Genomic DNA, 19,908 nt, shown 5'->3' on the forward strand with positions numbered 1-19,908 from the left:
GAGAATTGCTTGGTGGTGGGGGAAACCTCCCCCCCCCCCACACACACACACTCACACACACACATTGGAATTGGTACTAGAATTCTAGTAGCTGCCATAAAATAAAAAAAAAAACACACACACACACTGGGTGGGCTAAACAACAGGAATTTATTTCTTGCAGTTTTAGAGGCTAGGAAGTCCATGATCAATATGTCAGCTGATGTGATTCCTGGGGCAAGGTAGCTTTCTGGATTGCAGGCAGCTGCCTTCTCATTGTATCCTCATATGGCCTTCAGGAGGTTGTTGAAACCTCTGTCTGTAGCTGGTCAGTCCGTGACAACCAGAGTTACACCTGGTGTCTGAAGGGGAAGGGGCCGTCTGTGAGGACTAGCCCTTAACCTGTGGAATCTGATGCTTTCTCCAGGTAGACAGTTCCAGAATTGATTTGAATAATAGGACAAATAGCTGGTGTTGGAGAATTGCTTGGTGGTGTGGGAGGAATTGATACTGGAATTCTAGTAGCTGCCATAAAAATAAAATAAAAAAAACACACACACTGGGTGGCCTAAACAACAGGAATTTATTTCTCACAGTTTTAGAAGCTAGGAAGTCCATGATCAGTATGTCAGCTGATGTGAAAGGAGGTTGCTGAAACCTCTGTCTGTAGCTGGTCAGTCAGTGACAACCGGAGTTATACCTGGTGTCTGAAGAGGATGGGTTAGTCTTTGAGGAGTAACCCTTAACCTGTGGAATCTGATGCTTTCTCCAGGTAGACAGTTCCAGAATTGATTTGAATAATAGGACAAATAGCTGGTGTTGGAGAATTGCTTGGTGGTGTGGGAAACCTGCCCCCCCCCCACACACACACACTCACACACACACATTGGAATTGGTACTAGAATTTTCTTGGTCTCCCACCAACCCAGCCCTGAATTGGAAGAGAGCTTCTTTTTATAAGGCCACTACTTTTTATGAGGGCCCCACCCACCTTCTTGACCTCATCTAACCCTAATTACCTCCCAAAAGGTCCACCTCCAAATATCATCACACTGGAGGTTAAGGCTTCAACATATGAATTTGTGGGGACACATTCAGTTCATAACATCATCTAAACTCTCATTTCCATTCAGCTCTTACATCCTAATCTGACTCAACCCCTGCCCTTGCCCTTGCAAAGCCTTCCCCCATGCCCTTCCTCTAGACTTCAGGTCTTTCATCAGCAAATGCTCACTGTTTACTTCATCTTCTCCTCTCTTTTCACTAATTGAAACCCAGCCCACTACAGGGGACACTGCTTCCCTGTATCCCTCCCAAGCAGGGGCTGATTTTTCTCCTGTACCCCTCTTAGCACTGGGCCTGGAGGTAGATGAGATAGTCTTGCTCTTCAGTGTTTATTCCAGGCCATTTCACCGTCTCTTCTTTCAGAATCCTCAGCTCCCCTGGAGCAAATGCTACCAGATAGTACCACTGCCACTTGTCTGTGCACAGTCATTCTTCCCATCACTGTTTACTTCATCTTCTCTTATCTTCTCTTTTCACTAATTGAAACCCAGCCCACTCCAGGGGACACTGCTTCCCTTGTATTCCTCCCAAGCAGGGGCTGATTTTTCTCCTGTACCCCTCTTAGCATTGGGCCTGGAGGTAGATGAGATAGTCTTGCTCCTCAGTGTTTATTCCAGGCCATTTCACCATCTCTTCTTTCAGAATCCTCAGCTCCCCTGGAGCAAATGCTACCAGACAGTACCACTGCCACTTGTCTGTGCACAGTCATTCTTCCCCATCCCTGCAGAGCTGATCCCCTGGCTCACCCTTTTGCTGATAATCATCCTCAGTGACCCAACAGCCTCACAGCCTCCATTCTCTCTCCAATGCCCTTTCCCTCCACTATACCTTTGTGACCTAATTCCATCTTGCATTCTTGATGGGGCAGAAGGAAAGAGGTGGAAGTAATTGTTCTCCCCTCAAAATCTCAGGTTTAAGTATTCCGTTCTCTACCATCACCTGGCATCTTTCCAACTCACTTCCTTGGCAACCCTGCCAGGAAACGTTCTCCAGACCCATCAGGATTCCAACCCATTGGCCCTATGCTTTCTCAGTGTTTGCCCCCTTGCTCACCTTTCTCACCCCCGCCTTGTAAAACCTTGACTCTAAACTCAGTGCTCCCCACCTGCACCTGAGCAACTCATCCTTAATGAAGGAAAACAAACCATTCTTCTGCCAAATCTCATGTATAAACATAGCATCCATCACATCCTGCACATTTCCATGAATGCTTCAATTCTCTGACCCCCTTTTCCTCTGTCTCCTCAAATCTCAAATATCCTTTCTGCCCTTATAATGCTGCCTTTCATTCACTGAGAAATTAGAAGCAATTATAGGAGAACTATCTCCCTTTTGCATCTAAAAATCTACCATCTTACTTGCATTTTTAGCCATACATTCAACTTCCTTAGCTGTTTCTGTGGATAAATTATCCCTGCTTTTCTAAGCCCAGCCTGTTTTCTCTCATTACTCAAGGTCTTACCTCCTTAAATATTCCCTATCAATATTCAACAGCATGCAGCTGTATTGTCATAGCTGCCATCTTTTTAAGAAAGAAAGAAAGAACATGGTCCCATGAGTCCTTCCGGCCACACCACCATTTTTTGTGTGGCCTTCATCACAGAAAAACACAAAGATCTCTCTCTATTTGATTCTTTTACTTCTTCATCTATTGTCTCTCTACAGTTTTATTATGAAATATAGCACTCATATAATTTAGAGAAGACTATTACAACAAATACTTGTATTTGCCTTATCCAGCCAAGAAACAGAACATTGCCTATATTTTAAAATTCCCTAAACACTTCTCCCTGATCAAATCCCTCTCCCCCTCCCTGCCAGATGTTACCCCTACACTAAATGTGATATGATCCTTCTCATGCTTTTCTTCATGGCTTTATATATAATATCACATACATATATACATGTGTGTACATGCACACATATACATATAGGCACATAGTATATACTAGTATACATATATAGATTTGCATTTTAAAACATTTTGAAAATGAAGCAGTATTTCATATTATGTATTTTTCTGTGTCCTATCTCTTTCATTCAGCATTACATTTAAGAGCCACTCATGTTTGGAGTAAAGCAGTGAATTCATTTTCACTGCTGTAATACTCCATCATATGAATATATCTCAACTTATATATCCAGTCTGTGGTTGGTGAGCATGTGAGTTGTTTAAGCTGATTTTGCTAATATCGGCCATTGTTGCTATGAGAACTCTTAATATGTGCAGCATGGTGTTCATGGGCAAACATTCCAATGCTTCAGAGTGGAATTGCCGAGTCAAAGAGAATGCATATGATGCCAACTATCTCCAAGGCAGAGCAGCCAGTTATAACAATTCCTGTAGCCCCACATTCTCAACACCTTGTGGTATGGACAGACTGTTTAATGCTGGCTATTTTTTTAGTGGCATCTTATTGTGGGAAATATTTTGCATTATTCTGATCATGACTGGAGTGGCTCATCTTTTTATGTTTTTAATGAGTTATTATATTTCTCCTTTTGTGCCTATTCATAGCTCTTGCCCATTTTTTATTGGACTTTATTTTCCCCTCCTTGATATTTAGAAGTCACTTACATATTCGATATCTAATCCTTTGTTCTTTGTATAGATTGCAACTACAGTCTCCCTTTATGTGGCTTGGCTTTCCATTGCATTTAGGGTGTATCTTGAGAGCAGTTCTTCATTTTAATGTAGCCAACTGTGTCTATCTTTTCCTTTATGTTGTTCTCTTTTGCCTTGTTACATAAATCCTTTCTTGCCCTGAGATCCTAAAGATATTCTCCTATATTTTCTCCTAAAAGTTTTATAACTTTGTCTTTCACAGTAAGTAGCCCCTTGTCTATTGCTACATTAACACAACACAGTCCTAATTACTGTAGCTCTATAATAAATGTTGATATCTGGCAGCACCAGTCCCCATCTTATTCATTTTTATTAAGAATGCCTCTATAAATTTTGGCCCTTGCTATTTTACATAAATTTTAAAATCAGTTTTGTTAAAGAAAAAAGTGTGTGGGGATTTTGATTGCAGTGACTATAATTCAATTGGAGGAGAATTGTCATTTTTATTGTATTGAGTATTTCTATTCAAGAGCATGTCCTCTCTATTTATCAGTCTTTTTAAATGTATTTCAATAAAATTTTGTAATTGTTACCTTTAAAATATTTTCATGCCTTTGCCAAGATTTATTCCTTGGTATTTTATTTTTTAGCCCCTAGTATAAATAATATTTTAAAATCATATTTTCTGTGGAAATGGAATTGATTTTTGTATCTTGATTTTGTATCAAACAGCTTTGCTAAATTAAGTTATTAATTCTAATAATTTATCTGTGTACTCATTTCGCGTTGCTGTATACTTAGTCATCATCTATCAATTTATGATGCTTTTATATCTTCCTTCTCGGTCTTTTTTAAAATGTATTTTATCTCTATTTCTTATATAACCACACTGCCTAGGACTTTCAGTCCAATATTGCATAAAGTGGTGATGATGAGTACCCTTGCCTTGTCCCTAATCCTCTTTATCTGATTAAAGAAGTTCCCTATTATTAATCTGTTAAGAGGATTTAGCATAAAGAGATACAACATTTTTATCAAGTACTTTTTCTAATTTCATTAAGATAATTATATTTTTCACATCAAAATGGTAAAGTGGTGAATACATTTTTGTTTGCTACTACTAAACCAGCCTAGCATTACTGAGATAAGCCCAACACAAAGTATTACCTTTTCCCCATATATCCATTTGTTAATTTTCTTTCCAAACATTTTGTTTAGTGTTGATGCGACTATGTTTGCAATGGGATTGGCCTTCAATTTCCCTTTCTTATACTATCTTTTACCTTGCTCTGTGGCTCTGCTAACTTCATAAGATGAGTTTATTCTCCAGAAGAGTTGGTGTAAGGTTGGGATTCTCTGATCCTTGAGAGTTTGATTTAAATCTTCTGTTGAGCCATCTGGGCTTGGTAGTTTCTTTGTGGCAAGATATTTACCCACAATTTCTCTAGTGGGTACAGGGATGTTAAGGATACTAAGGAATATAGTAAGTCATGTTTGTCTAGAAATGTATACATTTCATGTAAATCCTTGAGTTATTGTCATAAAATGGATAATCTTCTCTTACCTCATAATCGATACAGCATCCGTGGTTATGTCCTTCTTTTTGTTTTACTCTATCTTATTTGTGCTTTCTGATTTCTTTCCCTCATTAATCTTGGTGCAGGTTTACAAAAACAATTTTATGAATGCATTGATTCGCTTTCGTTATAATTTGATTTCTATTTCAATGATTTATTCTTTTATGCTTATTATTTCCTTCTATTTGGGGGATTTATTTTCTATTCTTCAGGCTGACTTAAGATGGATGCTTTGTTTATTCATGTTGCACTCCTTGTTATTTTTAATATAACTCTTAAAATTATAAATTCCATTCTTAGTACAATTTTACTGACATAAGTCTTAATATTCAATATTTTAATGATAATTTATTATAAATTTTTTAATATCCATTACAATGTATTTATACATTTCTAACTTTCTAAAAATGGGGTCCTTCTAGTAGCATTTCTGTTACTAATTTCTAACATTGCACTGTGGTCAGAGACTGGGACATATGTAATAATAAGCTTCTGAAATTTCTTAAAGCTTGCTTCATATACTACAGTATGCACAACTTTTATAAGTGTTCTGTGCACTTATTTGCAAAGAATGTGTATTCTATGCCTGCTGGATGTAATGTTCTATACATGCCTATGTAATCAAACTCATTGTTTTACTCAAACCCACTATACCCTCACTGCCTTTTTTGTCTGCTTAAATTTATCCATTACAAAGATAATTGTGTAAACAATCTTCCACTTTGATGTGAATTTCTCCTTATAATTCTGTCACTTTTTTATATTTTTAAGGCTATGTTCTATGAGCATACAGAGGTTGACTTTCTATATCTTCCTGGCAAATTGAAACTTTTAGTGACACATTAAAGATCTCCTTTATCACTAGCCACATGTCTTGTAGTAAAGTCTGTTCTGTCTTATATTAATAAAACGAAACCATTTTCATTTGTATATTTTCCTGGTGTTTCTCATTTTATCCTTTGGCTTTCAATCTCTCTGTGCCTTTATATTAAGAGATATTTTTGTAATTGGCATAGAATTTGTGTTTTACCTACTTTACTATTTCTATTGTAACTGGAGGGTTTTGTTTATTAATTTCTATTCTGCTATATTTGGATTAATTTCTACCATTTTATTATGTACTTTCTATTGTTCTTTTTTCCCTTTTTCTTATTCCATTTTTTTCCCTTTGCTAACTTGCATCTAGGTCTACTGTTTTTATGGATACCATACCTATTTTAATAAGTACCCTTAAAAGGAATAAATGTATCAGTATTGTTATTCTCCTCACAACCAATACAAAGACTTTAGAATAGTTTGATCTCAACTATTCATCAAATTATATTCTCTCATTCCCAGTAATTTCAATTGTTCTCTATTTTTTATTTGAACTCCACAAATCATACTTTATTTTTCGACACAATGTTTATTTAAATTTATCCACATATTTAGTGATATCTTTACTCATTACATCTTTTTATATTACAGACCTGCTACATGAGGTATATTATTAAAAGTTCCTTTTGCCGTAACCGGTTTAGCTCAGTGGATAGAGCGTCGGCCTGCGGACTCAAGGATCCCAGGTTCGATTCTGGCCAAGGGCATGTACCTTAGTTGCGGGCACATCCCCAGTAGGGAATGTGCAGGAGGCAGCTGATCAATGTTTCTCTCTCATTGATGTTTCTAACTTTCTATCCCTCTCCCTTCCTCTCTGTAAAAAAATCAATAAAATATATTTTTTTAAAAGTTCCTTTTTAAAACAATATTTTTATTGATTTTTAGAGGGAGAGTAAGGGAGAGGGACAAAGAGAAACATCCATGTGAGAGCAGAACATCTATTGATTTGCAAATATTGTACCAGCTTCTATTGTACTTTACTCTTTCTTTTCTGATTTTATTTATTTGGGTCCTCTCTCTTTGTTTCTCAATGAGTCTGGCTAAAGGTTCATCAATTTTATTTATCTTTTCAAAGAACCAGCTCTTGGTTTCATTGATCTCGGGTAGTGTGTGTGTGTGTGTGTGTGTGTATGTGTGTGTGTGTGTGTGTTTAGTCTCTAGTCTCTGTCGTTTATTTCCTCTCTGATCTTTATTATTTCCTTCCTTGTACGTACTCTGGACTTTTCTTGTTCTCTTTCTAATTCTTTAGGTAAGTTGTAGGGTTAGATAGTTCATTAGAAAAATTTCTTGTTTTTTGACATAGGCTGTATTCCTATAAGCTTCTCTCTCAGGACTGCTTTCGCTGTGTCTCATAGATTTTGTGTAGTTGTGTGTTCATTTTCATGTGTTTCCAGGAAGTTTTTTTTATTTCTCCCTTAATCTCATTGGAACCCATTTATTGTCTGATAACTTGCTATTTAGCCTCCATGTGTTTGAGAATGTTTTTGAGTGTTTTTATTGTAGTTCATTTTCTGTTTCATGCCATTGTGATCGAGAAGATGATTGATCTGATTTAAATCTTCTCAAACTTGTAGAGACTTAGTTTGTGCCCTAACATGTGGTCTATCTTTGAGAATGACTCATGTGCACTTGAGAAAAATGTATATTCTGTAGCTTTGGGGGTAAATGTTCTGTAAATGTCGATTCCATCTGCTATAATGTGTCATTTAGGATCATTGTTTACTTGATATTTTTGTCCAGACGATCTATCCAGTAATGTCAGTGGGGTGTTAAAGTCCTCTACTATGATTGTATTGCTGTCTATCTCTTCCTTAAAGTTCCCCAGAGGTTTCTTTTTATATTTGGGTGCTCCTGTATTGGATGCATATATGTTTACCAGGGTTATATCCTCTTGTTGTATTAAACCCTTCAGTATTATGTAGTGACCTTCATTGTCTTTTGGTATGGCCTTCATTTTGAAATCTGTTTGTTGCTACCCAAGCTTTTTCTCATTTCCATTTGCATGGAATTTTTTTTCCATCCCTTCATTTTCATCCTGTGTGAGTCTTTTATTCTGAGGTGGGTCTCTTGTAGACAGCATATACATGGGTCATGTTTTCTTATCCATTCAGCTACCTGATGTCTTTTGATGGGAGCATTTACTCCATTTGTATTTAAGATTATTATTGACCAGAGGCCTCGGCCCTCACAGCCCCAGCTTCGTCTGGAAGGTTGTCCGGACAGTCCTTCTGCTATTCAACCATCTGGACTAATTAGCATATTAAGCTTTTATTATTCTTGATAGGTACTCTTTTTGGTCATTATTTTCTTTATAACTATGTTCCTCTCTCTTCTCTGTTTCTTCTTCTTATACCAGTTCCTTTAGCATTTCTTGTAGTGCTGATTTGGTGATGATAAACTCCTTTAGCCTTTTTTTTTAAAATTTTGTCTGAGAAGCTCTGTATTTCACCTTCAATTTTGACTGATAGCCTTGCTGAATAGAGTAGTCTTGGATTCAGCCCCTTGCTTTTCATTACTTTGTTTATGTCATGCCACACCCTTCTGGCCTGAAATGTTTCTATTGAGAAATCTGCTGACAGTCTAATGGGAACTCCCTTGTAGGTAACTTTCTGTCTCTCTCTTGCTGCCTTTAAGATTCTTTCCTTGTCTTTATCTTTAATGTTTGAAATTTTAATTATGATGTGTGTTTAGATATGGGTTTTTTTGGGGGGGGAGTGGGGGGGTTCATTTTGATTGTGACTCTGTGCTTTCTGAACTTGAGTGACTTTTTCCTTCACCAGGTTAGGGAACTTTTCTATCATTCTTTCTTCCAGCAGGTTCTCTATTTCTTGCTTAGATTCTTCTCCTTGTACCTCTATGATGTAGATGTTGTTACATTTCATGTTGTCCCAAAGCTCCCTTAAACTATCCATCTGCTTTTTAAAAAATTTTTTCTAATTGCTGCTCTCATTGGGTATTTCCTTCTACCTTGTCTTCTAATTCACTGATTTGGTCCTCAGTTTCTTCTAATCTACTGTTAATTCCTTCCAGGGTATTCTTTATTTCAACTATGTCATTTTTCATTTCCAGTTGATTCTTATTCATCGTTTCTACATATTTTTTCATGCTTATAAAGCTCTCACTAAGTTCCTTATAGTTCTCATTAAGTTGCTTGTAGTTCTCACTGAGTTGTTTGAGCATCCTTATAACTATTACTTTGAACTCTATATCCAATAAATTGCTTGCCTCCATTTCATTTAGTTCCTTTTCTGCCAATTCCCCCTTTTCTTTCATTTGGGGATTGTTTCTTTTTCTCCTCATTTTAGTGGGTCTGGTCTTCCAGGGCACCGGCTCAGGTGCACTGGGTCTTGGTGTCAGGTCTATGTATCCAGGGGTGTCAGGTGACAACTATGGGGCCAGGCACAAAGTGGAGGGTCCGGTCGTCCAGGGGCATCAGGTCACAGCGGCAGGGCCAGGTGCGCCACATCAAGGTGATGGAGCCAGCCATCCAGGGCCCCAGGTTAGTACAGCAGGCTCATATATCTGGGTGCCTCTCATTCTTTCTTTGTCTGAGGATGTATATATTTTGCCCAATTTCTTGAAAAAACATGGTTTTTTGGAAGAAAAATTCCAGAATACCAGGCATTTATTGTGATTCTATTGAAAATATAATTGCACTGTGTCCTGCCTTCCATTTTGCTATCATCTAATGATATTTATTTATTTATTTATTTATGGTGTCTTTTTTTTCCTTCTATGTAGAAATCTGTCTTTGCTATGAAGTTAATTTTAAGATTTGTTTTGTCCCTTTCTTGTCCTATAGTTTCATATTGCAGTGCCTATGAGGGTTTCTTTACATTGATTCTACCTGGAATTTGTTGGGCTTTACATTTGGTGTCTTTCAACAATTCAAAAATATTCTTAGCCAGGATCTCCTCAATGATTTCTTCTTGCCCATTATCTGTGTATTCTGGAGCGCTTATTATACTTACGCGAGACTTTTTTCACTGTCTTCTGTGTCTTCTAACAGTTTCCATACTTTTCCATTATTTGACTTACTGCATTGCAGTTTGGATAACTCCTCCATTTTTATAATAGAGCAGTTAGCTCACTCTTTCAGCTTTGTCTAACTCTTCTGTTTAATCCACTCAATAAGCTTTAAATGTTAATTATACTCTCCATTTTTTGGTCTTCTATTTGGCTATTTTATAATTTTGCTTGCTCATATTTATACCCTCTTGTTCTTTGCTCTAGTTTTAAGGCTTCACTTTTATTTATCCGTTTTTTAAGTTTTTTTTTTTAATTTTATTTTTTATTACAAAGGGTATTACATATGTGTCCATTTTTTTCCCCGCCCTAGACAGTCCCCTAGCCTCCCCTATTCCCCAGTGTCTTATGTCCATTGGTTAGGCTTATATGCATGCATACAAGTCCTTTGGTTGATCTCTTACCCCCCTACCTACCTTCCTTTTTAGAGCAGCATAGTATTCCATCGTGTAGGTGTACCACAGTTTTCTAATCCATTCATCTACTGATGGGCACTTAGGCTGTTTCCAGATCTTAGCTATGGTGAATTGTGCTGCTATGAACATAGGGGTGCATATATCCTTTCTGATTGGTGTTTCTGATTTCTTGGGATATATTCCTAGAAGTGGGATCACAGGGTCAATTAGAGCATACCCTCTAATAAAGACAAATTCTGATTCATCAACTTAAAGATGGTTTGTTTCTTCTTGCCATAAATGAAGTTCACATAAAGGCCTACAGAAAATTGTTACCTTCTTCATCCTGGACTTGTCCATTATCATAGCACAGTGCAATCATTTTTCCTTTGCTAAAACACATATTCAGAGCTTTTCCTATGCTTCTCTTCACAAAGTAATGCCATCACAGGCCATCATTTTTATGTTATTCATCTAAATTAATTTTGTCATTTCTATAGCCTATCATTCAATAGAAAGGTTCTGGGCATATTTGAAGAACCTCTCAAATTGCCTCCAAACCTGACTCTGAGACTATGTTGAATTTTTATGCTTGAACTTAGAGCTGGGTTAGGGCAGGGGCTCTGACTACTGAGACTGGAAGAGCTTATCTAGGCTGGTGGATGGTGATTCCTAAAGAAACCATTTCTGTCTAAGCTGATATATTGTGCTTAAAAGGATGAAGTCCTTTGTCTTAGTCAGTCCTGAATTGATGTCCGAGAAAATGCAGGGAAAGCACTTTCGCCTGCTATGTGGGTCAGGAATGATAAAGCAAGGTGCTTAAGCAAGAGTTCTTTTTTTTTCTGTCCTTTAACTATATTAAATATTGTTATTTTATATCCTGCATTTGAATTCTAATATCTGAAATCTTAACAGGTTTAATGTTGCTGTTTCTGCTGCCTTCTACCCATGGTGACTTCCTTCCTTGTATATTTTGTGACTTTTGATTATAAAAATGTTCCTTGGAATATTGGCTGGGAACTCTTTTGAGGAGTGAATTTTACTCTCATTCCTCCAGAAAGGATTTATATTTATTTCTGCTAGTCATCAAGGGACTCTTCCCACCCCTTTGGACTTTAACTTTCCCAGGGGTCCACCTAGTGCCCAGATTAAGGCAGGCAAGTTTCCATACTGTCCCCTTTTGTGCAGCATGTTTATTCCTTGTTCACCTTATTGTATTGCAATTTTATATGCAGCTTCCTATTAGTTCCCTCACCTTGTGTGGGTATGAGGCTTAATCATCTGTTCCTCACATAACACAAAGCAATCAAACTAGTTCAAGATTTCCAGGGTTCCGTAGAAATGATCACATGAAATCCAGCCTTGAATCTTGCTTAGTTCTTGCTTTCACTACATTTTCAGCCTCTGGAGATTCCTTAATTTCACGCCACCTTAGTGATGCGTTTTTAAATGATTTTAAAATATTTGCTTCAGCATTTTAATTGTTTTAGCAGAAGGGTTATCCATCTTATTGTGTATACCAGACAGCTTGAAACAGAAGCTGACAATTCTCCACTTACTCGGCAGTCAGGCCTCCTTGCTAGACCTCTCCACTGAAACCACTCTTGTCAAGATCACTGATGACTCTCATATGGCCGTGTCCTGTGGTAATGATCCGTCATCATCTTACTTATTCTGCTCAGGAGGATTCAGCACAACTGATCACTCCCTCTTTCCCAAGCAGGTTGGAAAAGAGACTCTCAAGAGCCTCTGGCTCTCAAGATACCTTACTTTTCTGGTTTTCCTTCTAAACCTTTGCTTTCTTGGTCTCCACGGCGGAATTCATCTCCTCTTCTAGACCTAAAAATATTAAAATTCCTGAAACCTCAATCCTGAACTTTCTTCTATCTACATTGTATGCTATATGATCTCTAACCCAACATGTTAATCCATCCATGTGCTGGTAACTACCAAATTTGTATTTTCAGCCCTACCTCTCAGGAACTCTAGAATTATACTCAACTGTCATCTTAAACCAAACATGTTTAAAACTTATTCCTCTCCCTCCAAAAAATCTAGTCTTCCACAATTCTTTCCTATATCTTTAAATGGCATCATCATTTATTACCCCATTACCAGAGTCATTATGGATTTTACTCATTCCTTCCTCACACCTTTCCTCCAATCCTTCAGTGGGTCCCGCTGGTTCTGCATGCAAAATTATCTTGACTCTGACCACTCCTGATGTCCACCATGCAAGTCAAAGCCAACATCTCCTGTCACCTGGACACTGACTGTAGTCCCTAAAAATGCCCTCTGTTCTCCTATCCGCATCACCAATACCACTACCACTATCATCATTACTACCACCTCCAATAAAACCTGCTCTCCTCCAGCTACAGGTCCTTTAGAAAACATAAACCAAGGCATGTCCTTCCCCTACTCAGAGTTCTCATGCCTTCACTCATGCTGCCCCCTCTATCTGCAAAGCTCTTCTCCCACTTCCTTCTGTGGCTCACTCCTTCACATCATTTACATTTTCACTTACATATCCCCTTAGGAAGGAAGCCTTCACTGACTGCTCCATGGAAAATGGTCCTAGTCTGAGTTTCTATCTCATAGCACTCATCATCATGTGAAACTATACAATGTATTGTTTCCTCTTTACGTTCCCCACTAGAATGTAAATTTGTAAGGGCAGAGCCTTTGTTTATCTTGTTTATCATTCTATCCTCAGGACCTAGAAGCATGCTCATAATAGATGCTCAATAAATAAATAGTTTTGAATTAAACAATAAATTTCATTTAATTCTCACAATATCCAGTGAGACAGAAATGATCTTTCCAATCTTATAGATGGGGAAACTGAAATTCAGAGATGCTAAATGATTTGGCCATCTTGTGTCAGAATCAAACACAAATGTGTATAATTTTAGAGGCCACAGTATTTTTTTTTTATTTTCAAATTTTAAACTTTTCACTTTGAAATAATTTCATATTTCCAAAAATGTTGCAAAAATAACACCAAGTTCTCTTTTACCTTCTTCACCTTCACTCAGCTTTCCCAAATGATAACATTTCTATTATCCAAAGCAGGAAGTTAATGTTGCTGGAGAATTGGCAACTATTTATATTTCATCAGTTGTCCCATTAATGTGTCACGTGAGTCTCTTCCAGAACAGAGGTCTCAGCCTTGTCTCTCATTACTGACACTTCTGAATAGGGCTGACTCTTATCATCACGATATACTGGTAGACAGTGCCCAGTGCTGGGCACATGCAAAGCTTTCCATAAAAAAAACAAAAAAACTATTATTGTTGGGGAAATACAAAACTTCCTATTGAGGAGTAGAAGGAAAATGGCTCCTGATGTTCTTCTGTTTTGCTTAGCTTGGCAGACCTTGACGTGTTTATAAAAAATAGTGAGGGCAGCTTGCTCAAGAAAGTCGAAAAAGGAGATTCCAACGGACTGGTCGAGATTATGCAACACCTTATGGCTCTTAAAGAACGGCAGAGCAGCACTGACGAGATGTTTGAGCCCTTAAAGCAAACCATTGAATTGCTGAAGACCTATGAACAAGAGTTGCCAGAAACGGTGTTTAAGCAGCTGGAGGTCAGTGCTAAGTTTATGTTTTCCTAATAAAAGAAACAGAGGGAAAGTTCCAAGATTTCAGAGTGGGGTGAGGTGGGTTTAAGGAAATGGAAATCAGGGCTTGCTGACAACCCAAGGTCCATGTTTTGGACTATATGTGTCATGTATGTGTAATGTCTAGCACATACTTGAAATTCAATAAATTTGAAACAATATGATGCTGGAGTGGTGTGGGAGAATTGATGTAGATAAGTGTTTTGGGTTGTTGTTTTTACCAGAAATAGGGATGAGCCAACTTTCTGATTCAGTGAAAAAAAAAAAAAGCAGGTCTAAGACACATTAAGATGTTGTAAGTAGAAATGGAGACATAGAAAATAGCCCAGCACTCCTGAAAGTAGAGAAAAGGGCACGGATTTCCAGGTTAGAGGTTAGGTCAAGAGGAACAAGAAGAACGGTATTGAGTGGGAAGTAGGTGATAGTCAGAAGAGCAGGCAACCCGGGAGACACGTCAAGGCAGGGGGGTTGAGAACGGTCCAGCGGTACCGGACGTTGGCCCTGGCACTGCACCAGAGATGAGGACCCTGGGTACTGCTCTGCTTTGGGACTGTGGGGAGGGGAGCACCGGGTGGGTCTGAGCACACTGACGTCTCCTTTGCAGGAGCTGCCTGAGAAGTGGAACAACATAAAAAAGTTGGCCATCACTGTGCGGCAGCACGTGGCCCCCCTGCAGGCCAGCGAGGTGGCCCTTCTCCGGCAGAGGTGCACCGCCTTCGAGGCTGAGCAGCAGCAGTTCTGGGAGCGATTCCACAGAGAGGCGCCCTTCAGGTACGGCCCCAGATTGCCACCTCTGCCTCTTTTCCTTTAAACACGGCGATCTCGGAGTCACTGAGGATCTCTGCATTGTATTTGCCTGTTCTCTTAGGACAGGGACACTAGTCACCCGTCTTCCCTCCCATTGAGGTCCGTAGCTTAGAACATGGTGCTGATGTGGGCAGTCCTATCATGGCCTGAGTAAGATGGCCAAGGGCTATTCCAAAAAAAAAGGGGGCTAGAACCTTCTGTTTCTCCAGGTCTAGAAAGGGATTTAATGTGGTAAAATTACTAGAGGTTTTTTAAAACATAAATCTGACATGTAACATTCGGTAAGTTTATAAGTACAGTATGTTACTTTGATACATTTACATATTGTGATATGATTGCCAATATAGCAATGTTTATCACACTGCATAATGATAGTGCAGTATTATTGTCTACTAGAGGCCTGGTGCATGAATTCGTGCATGGGTCAGGTCCCAAAGGGGGAGAGGTGGCCAGGGCCCGATCGGCCCTCTGGGCAGGTGGTGGGATGCCCTTGCTGGCCTGAGATCTGGATCCATCTCACTGACTTTCGCACCAGTTGTCGGGAGCCACCTGGAGGCTGTTTTCATATTGTTTCTTCCTTGTGGAGCATCTAGTGAGAGGAAGCAGCTGTGGTGCCCGAGGCCAACTTCCAGGAGGCCAGCAGTGCTGTTGGGATCATGATGGTGGTGCTGGTCCGTCTGTGCCTGGCTCATTCTCTGGAGATTGGATCTGCAGGACTACTGAGGGAGGGAGTGGCTGCCACCGGGCTGTGGGCCTCTGGGTTGGGTCTCAGCTGAGTGGCACCCCCACTGTGGGAGCACACTGACCATCAGAAGGTAGCTCCTGTGTTGAGCATCTGCCCCCTGGTGGTCAGTGCACATCATAGTGACCGGTCATTCCAGTCATTTGGTGGTTCGGTTGCTTAGGCATACATATACATATACATACATATATATATATACATATACATACATATATATATATATATATGTTTTTTTAAATGAGTGTACAATTCCAACCAATTATAATTTAACGTGCGCAAAATGCATGCAAGAGTAGGCCTTTGTAGCCCCAGCTGACTCGGCTCCCACAGCCATGGTGCAGCCCCAGCTTCATTCGGAAGGTCATCCAGAAGATCATCTGGAAAGACATCTGGATGGTTGTTCTGCTGTTCAGCCATTTGGTCAATTTGCATATTATGCTTTTATTATTATAGATAGATTCTAGAGGCCCAGCAAGACCTCTAGAATCTATGGGGATTCGGCCAAAACTGGCAGTCCAACGCCACCTGCCACTCCCGCTCATCCTGGCCCCACTGCACCTTCCGCAGGATCACGCCCAGTCAGTCTCAATTGGGAAAGGCTCATGCCACCACAGCAGCACTCGCCAGCCGTGAGCCCTGCATCAGGCGCCCATTGGTCAGCTGAGCAGCGCTTCCACTGTGGGAGCACACTGACTACCAGGGGGCAGCTCCTGCATTGAGCATCTGCCCCCTGGTGCTTAGTGTGCATCATAGTGACCGGTCAACTAATCATTCAGTCGTCTGGTCACTTAGGTTTTTATATATATAGATTCATTATATTGTGCATTCGTTTCTATGGCTTATTGACTAGTTGTTACAAGTTTGTACCCTTCAAAGTACTCTTACTGCCACTCCCATCACCTGGTAACCACCATTTTATTCTCATATAATACTTGTCGTTCTATGACTTAGCTCAGTACTATGTGCTAAAGGTCCATTGTATTGTTGCAGATCGGAGGATATCCCTCTTTCTCGTTGCTGAATAATATTCTATTATGTATATGCTTCACATCTTTTTGTCCATGCCTCCACTGATGGGCCTTCAGGCTGTTCCCTTATCTTGGCTATTGTGATAATGCTTTGATAAACATGGGAGTGATTATATCTCATTGAAATCCAGTTTTCATTTCCATACCCAGAAGTGGAATTGCTGGATTGTATGGTAGATCTATAGTGGTTGGAACTAAAGTTTCTAGGATTTTACTAAACTGTTAGTATTCTAAGTTCTCACAGACTCCTTTTGGTTTTAAAAAAAAAAGGCTGATAGAATTTAAAATAATTTTGGAAGGCATTTTGGAGGAAGGATTTGAGGTAAAAGATTTACTTTGGGGTGTGCATTCTCTCAGACACCCACTACTTGTAATTAGGGCTCTTTATATAAACAGAACAACTATAGGATGGGCAGTCCACTCACATGTGCGCACACACACACACATCTTCTCTTGGTGAAGATGTCCATCGGGGCTCTGTCTTGCCCACTGTCAGCACCTGGGGCTCCAACCAGGAGAACACGCTGATCTGGACAGCCCTGTGTCTGCTGGTTCTGGATGATCCTGTGTCTGCCGGTTCTTATGGTCCTGTGCCTGCTGGTTCTTATGATCCTGTGTCAGCTGGTTCTGGATGATCCTGTGTCTGCCGGTTCTTATGGTCCTGTGCCTGCGGTTCTGGGTGGTCCTGTGCCTGCTGGTTCTGGATGGTCCTGTGTCTGCGGTTCTGGATGGGCCTGTGTCTGAGGTTCTTATGGTCCTGTGTCTGCGGTTCTGGGTGGTCCTGTGTTGCTGGTGAAGCGGGCACTGTCCCCTCACCTCGGCTCCAGGGTTTCTTCCTGTCCCGCTGAGCTGCTTTCTGGCTCTCCCTCTAGTTTGGGAGGGACAAGCTTGGACCTTGCCAAACTGAAGATGCCCTACGTAAGGAGGAAGAAACGTTTTCATTTTTAAGGGTTACTTACCCACGGAAATACAATGCTGATAGCCACAGGTTAACATAAAAAAACAAACAAAACACCCACAGCCTTATTGGAAGGACGTTTAGCACAGTGATTATGTACATGGCCTTTGGCTTCAGGCTGCTCAGTTAGACGTCTAATATCACGTCAACAACTTACTGTGTATGTCAGGGAGCTACTCAACATCTCCCTGCTTCCGTTTCCTCATCTGTTAAATGGGGGTAAGAATAACATTCACCTCAGAAGGTTGTTGATCTTTGCTCTGAGCCTTCCTCCAGGGTGACCAGCCATCCTGGTTTTCCTCAGTCTCTTCTGGTTTAACCCTGAAGGTCACACGTCCAGGGAAGCCCCTCTATCTCAGGCAAACTGGATCATGGATCATCCAACCTGGCAGTGAGGACCTACTTAATCCTATTATTTATTCATCAAACATTTATTAAGCAGCTGCTGCCTCCCCAACATTATACTTGTGACTACAGAGAACGGGATGAATATGTTAGGAAGCAGGGAAGGACACACGTGAAATATACAACCTGGTCTCTGAAGCAGTGTGCTGCCGTGAGCTGCCCATCAGAGTCACCTGGGGGCATTAGAACTCCCAATGCCTGGCCTTCCTACGGACCATCAGTACTTGGTGACGCCCCCCCCCCGCCCCCCAAGTGATTCCAATGTGCAGCCAAGTTTGCGACTGCTGCCCTAGGGGAGTAACTGGTTTAGTGGTTCTCAACCTTGGCTGCACATTAGAATTACCGGGAATCTTTTTCAAATCCTGATTTCTGGGCCTCATCCTCCGGAAATTCTGTTTCTTTGTTATGGGGTGGGGCCAAAACATTGGTAACAAAGAAACAGGATTTCCAGAGGATGAGGCCCAGAAATCAGAATTTTGCATCAGCTGTCCCTAAAGTATTTTCCCATTGATTTAATGGAAACCACTGCTTTAAGCAGTCTTGCCAGGGCATGTGGCCCCAAACACGTGAGTCTCCTTGAGAGTAATTGCCTCAGGAGCTATATGCCCTTGCTCCAAAGAAGCATCTATTGCTCGAAACATTAGTGGCGCTCCTTCCGGGGCTTTTCAGTGGGTCTGAGGCACGTTGTGTTGACTCTCCTTTGGCTTACGGTAGAAACTTCAAAATCCAACACTGATGGTGCAGAGCCAGAGCTGATGGCGAAACTGGTTACCGCGCTGGGTCCTCCTGCTTCATGTTAGAAGCAGTCACACGTAACCATAAGTACCAGTGTGACTTATGGTACTTAAAAAGAATGACACAATTTTTTTTTTTTTTTGCATCAGCTGTCCCTAAAGAAAATTTCAAGAAAGAAATTCTAAAGATGTTTGGTGAGCTATCTTCCCAAACAGACTTCTGAGACTGCTTGAGAGGAAACAGCGCCTCGTTTGCTGGTGTGCTTCTGTATGTCTGTTGGAAATCTGGTGGCCCTCCCGCCTTCGTTGTTACATCAAGTGTGCATATCGATCAGCTGGTGTTGTTTCTTCATTTGCTAGCTGCATTGTTCTCTCTTTCTTAGCACTTGTATCTGCTGCCTCTGAGGACATCCCTACTCTTTGCTGGGTTTTCCAAATTCACATCTGTTAATTTGACATGCAGATGCATCTTTGCAAAAGAAGCCTTTGAAAAGAACTGCTCACAGCAGTGTGGGAAACCAGACGCTGCCGCAATTCTGATGTATTTCTCTTCTTGTCAAGAAAGCCGTCAGGACCAGAGCAGAATTGTAGATTTGTTGCTGAAGGGAATCTTAGAGGGTGTCAGCGCATGTTTTTTTTTTCTTTTTTAATCCTCACCCGAGGATATTTTCCCATTGATTTTCAGAGAGAGTGGAGGAGAGAGGGAAAGACAGAGAGAAACATCAATGTGAAAAAAATACATTGATTGGTTGCCTCCTGCAGGCCCCCGACCAGGGCCCAGGCCAGGGAGGAGCCTGCAACTGAAGTATGTGCCCTTGACCAGAATTGAATCCGGGACTCTTTGGTCCACAGGCCGACGTTCTCTATCCACTGAGCCATACCAGTTAGGGCTCAGCTCATGTTTTGTTTGGTTTCTTAGTTTGATGTTTGTGAATTATTTTTTTTAAAATTTTTAAAGTACTGCGTGTGGCAAATGAGTATAATTCTGGCTCCTTCACTTTTGGGTCCTTTACAAATTTCTAAAATGCAGACCCTGGTCCATTCCTCTGTGAATGCAAGTTTCTGCTCCTGAGTCGATTGAGGGTTAAGCTCACACTGAGCTTGTCTTTGAAGAGAAAAAGGAAAG

At 40.3% G+C, this 19,908-nt stretch overlaps 1 protein-coding gene across 1 annotated transcript in view; it reads left to right on the plus strand.

Annotated features, from left to right (window-relative positions):
- The window catches only part of LOC102760149 (dynein heavy chain 9, axonemal), a 194,745-nt gene that overhangs the window by 60,966 nt on the left and 113,871 nt on the right, over positions 1-19,908 (plus strand). The window contains exons 18-19 of the mRNA XM_015562544.1: positions 13,853-14,075; positions 14,713-14,879. Coding sequence (XP_015418030.1) covers positions 13,853-14,075; positions 14,713-14,879 — 390 coding nt within the window. The remainder of the gene's footprint in view (positions 1-13,852; positions 14,076-14,712; positions 14,880-19,908) is intronic.

The sequence above is a fragment of the Myotis davidii genome, unplaced genomic scaffold, assembly GCF_000327345.1.
Source record: "Myotis davidii unplaced genomic scaffold, ASM32734v1 scaffold37, whole genome shotgun sequence".
Lineage (NCBI taxonomy): Eukaryota > Metazoa > Chordata > Mammalia > Chiroptera > Vespertilionidae > Myotis > Myotis davidii.